The sequence below is a fragment of the Cebus imitator genome, unplaced genomic scaffold (assembly GCF_001604975.1).
Source record: "Cebus imitator isolate Cc_AM_T3 unplaced genomic scaffold, Cebus_imitator-1.0 Scaffold121, whole genome shotgun sequence".
NCBI classification, from domain to species: domain Eukaryota; kingdom Metazoa; phylum Chordata; class Mammalia; order Primates; family Cebidae; genus Cebus; species Cebus imitator.
This window is the reverse complement of record NW_016107436.1, coordinates 476,707-479,939: the sequence shown is the minus strand read 5'-3', so window position 1 is coordinate 479,939 and position 3,233 is coordinate 476,707. Positions and strand designations below refer to the sequence as shown.

The following is a 3,233-nucleotide window of genomic DNA, read 5'->3' as shown; positions in this document are numbered from 1 at the left end:
TTGACCTTGTGATCCACCCGCCTCGGCCTCCCACAGTGCTGGGATTACAGGCTTGAGCCACCGCGCCCGGCCTAAGTTTGTGCTTTTTCTTTAAAGATGCAGGGATCTTATGAAGATTTTTAAGATTTTAAAACATCAAGAAATTATTGATCTTTTAATATGTCTGCCTCCAGTGAACCTGCTTTCTTTGCTTTTCTTTCATTCTTTTTTAGACCTCGAGTCCCATAGAAGAGGACTTTGAAGGAATACAAGGTGCATTTGCCCAACTTCAAGTTTCTGGTAATAAGCCCTTAGGAAAGATTCCTTGAGAATCCCTTGCCTTCACTTTCTTCTGTTGGATCACAGATGTTTAGAGCTGGGGGGGATCCTGAGGGACAGCCTCACCCAAACCTTTCATTATACGGTTGAGAAAACTGTGGTTCAATGATTTCTCCGCAATAGAATGAATCCCTTGCTCCTCGCCAACCTCATGACATCCAAATGTTGTATTATTTATACCTCCCCTTGCATTTTTATAGCATATGTTGTTGTAGTCACTGCTTTTTCCTCCTCTGGTCTCTCAAGCTTTCAGGCTGTATGCCACATAGCAAGCACACAGTTATCTTTCGTAAGCTGACCTGGGGAATTTGCCAAGCTACATAGCTAGTTATTGACATAACAAAATTAGAACTAGGTTTCCATGTATTTCTTCTCACTAGAAGGCAGTGTCATCAGCATTTTCCTTTGCTTGCATAGCATCTTAGGAAAGAGTTAGTAACAGCTAACAATGCAGATTCAACTTAACATCTACCCCTTGGGAGGCCTTGGGTTCTATATAACTTAGCAGGGGCTTTCTATTAGATGAGAAGTTAGTCTTGGATCAGTAGCCAGGGATGTGGCACCAGACAGATATAAGTTAACCGTTGGCTCTGTTACATTTTAAAAATTGTGTACTCTTGTTCTTTTAAGGCATGCAGTCACCTATTTTAAAACTAGAGTTACCCACCTATCAACCTGTGTAGCTATTCATGGTCATGTTTCAACCCTCTGAACCCAAAGAGGGTGGTATTATGAACTTACTCCCTTCCTCCACTGCATACTTCAGCTTCCAACTGTGTAGGCCTCTGGCAGAGTTGGAAGCATTTTAAGAAACTGTAAGCTTTTAGATAAACACTTAAAGTATCAGCACAGTATTTATTAAAAATTTCCAGAGCCTTGGGCCACCCACCTCTTCCTGCAGAGTCCCTCTTTTGGACCTGGCTTATATGTGGCCACTTAACTTGTATTTGGAGGTAAGTTGAGTGGGATGGAAAAGTTGTAGGGCACACAGGTCAGATAACAGAGTCAGTTTAATACAGACAGCTGAAGTAGGTGAAAAAGTCTCTGATTTCTACTCCATTCACTTCTTTCTGCCCCTCTCTGCCCCTGTTTCCACCTAGATCTCTGATATATATCCCCTTCCACATCGGAGGACACAACAGGGATACAGGATGGAGCATGCTAGGTTCCAAGCCCCATTCTGCCACTGACTTTTTCTGCATAACCTTGAGCAAGTCACTTTACCCCAGGGCCCTACTTTCCCCTGGTATAAAGTAAACAAGAGGATCAGACTCTAAAGTCTCTAATTTCTAAATGTTGCTTTTTAGGAATTCGTTTATGCTTTCTGGGTATTTATCATTTTAAAAGAGGGTCAGAGGAAGAGGAACCTCCAATTTCTCTTCACTGGTGGTGTTTCAGAGCTCCTTGGTAGCTGTGAAAGGTGGCATTGTTCTCGTGAGCCTTCTTAGTGTACACCAGACCACCTGGACATAAAGAATGGGATGGGGATGGGTGAGTCATGGGCATTTGGAAACAGGGCTGGATGTACCATCTACCCCCTGCTATATTAACTAGGACAGTACAGTGGTGGGAAGGAAAATGGATACTGGCCCTGCCTGCCTGGAGCAAAGCATCTTACTGAGAACTGGGGAGGAGTAACTTCAGATAACTTGATGCCAAGGAGAACAGAAGACAGTTGAATTAGCTCCTCAGTAATCAAGATCCCACCCCCGCCCCTACTCTTTAGGTAGTGTTTGTTGGCAAAGTGGCATAGTTAGAGCTCAGGGCTGTTCAATTAACAAACAGTTCTTGTTTTCAACGCCCCCTGGTGTCTGTTGATAGGAACCCAGTCAGTTTGCCTTCTTAAAAAGACAAAACAACATTTGTCTCCAGAAATAACTGTGGTTATAACTAAAAAGGCCAGTAAATGGCTTGATTGTATTCTGAGTGTCAGAATATAGTTCTGTGCTCTGATCAAGGAAAATAAACTTTCAAAGCAAAAACCTCTTCTACAGCACTCAATCCAAACCCAATTAGGGCAGCAGTTTATCCAGATTATTTCTAACTCTGGACCAGACCAAGCGAAATTCTAGGGAATGATAGGGGTTGTCAACCCCTCTATTCTATTTTCCCATCTGTGAAGTAGGGATAAGAATCCTTACAAAGGCTGAGTGTGGTGGCTCACATCTGTAATACCAACACTTTGGGAGGCTGAGGTGAGCAGATCACGAGGTGAAGAGATCAAGACCATCCTGGCCAACATGGTGAAACCCTGCCTCTAATAATTTGGGTTGGCAAAGATTCAGTAAAAAAAATTTTTTTTGGCTGGGCACATGGCTTATGCCTATAATCCCAGCACTTTGGGAGGGCGAGTTGGGTGAATCATGAGGTCAGGAGATCAAGACCATCCTGGCTAACACAGTAAAATGCTATCACTACTAAAAATGTAAAAATTAGCCAGTCATGGTGGCATGTGCCTGTAGTCCCAACTACTTGGGAGGCTGAGGCAGGAGAATCGCTTGAACTTGGGATACAGAGGTTACAGTGAGTCAAGATCGTGCCACTGTACTCCCGCCTGGGGGACAGAGCGAGACTCCGTCTCAAAAAAAAAAAAAAAAAAATTGTACTTTATTCTTTCAGGTGAGGAAAAGTTCCAAATGATAAAAATTCTTGGAAAGAATGCTGAGATTTTGCCCAGGTCTCGATTTCAACCTATACAAAGGTATGGGCTGTTATTATCTTATTCACAGTTTCAGACTCATAGATGCGTTATTAAATGGTGATAATGCCCCATATTTATATATTGCTTGTCTTCAAATGTATTAGCCACTGTTTATAAAATTTAGCTTTGGGCAGCTTAGCTTTGTTAGGACTTGTGCAGTAGAATTTGAGGGATAGTGAAAAGGAGTCATCACCTTTTTTTTTTTTTTTTTTTT

The 3,233-nt window shown here is 42.3% G+C and overlaps 1 protein-coding gene across 1 annotated transcript in view; it reads left to right on the top strand.

Annotated features, from left to right (window-relative positions):
- The window catches only part of TEX14 (testis expressed 14, intercellular bridge forming factor), an 86,291-nt gene that overhangs the window by 60,358 nt on the left and 22,700 nt on the right, over window positions 1-3,233 (top strand). The window contains exons 20-21 of the mRNA XM_017539799.1: window positions 213-279; window positions 2,938-3,019. Coding sequence (XP_017395288.1) covers window positions 213-279; window positions 2,938-3,019 — 149 coding nt within the window. The remainder of the gene's footprint in view (window positions 1-212; window positions 280-2,937; window positions 3,020-3,233) is intronic.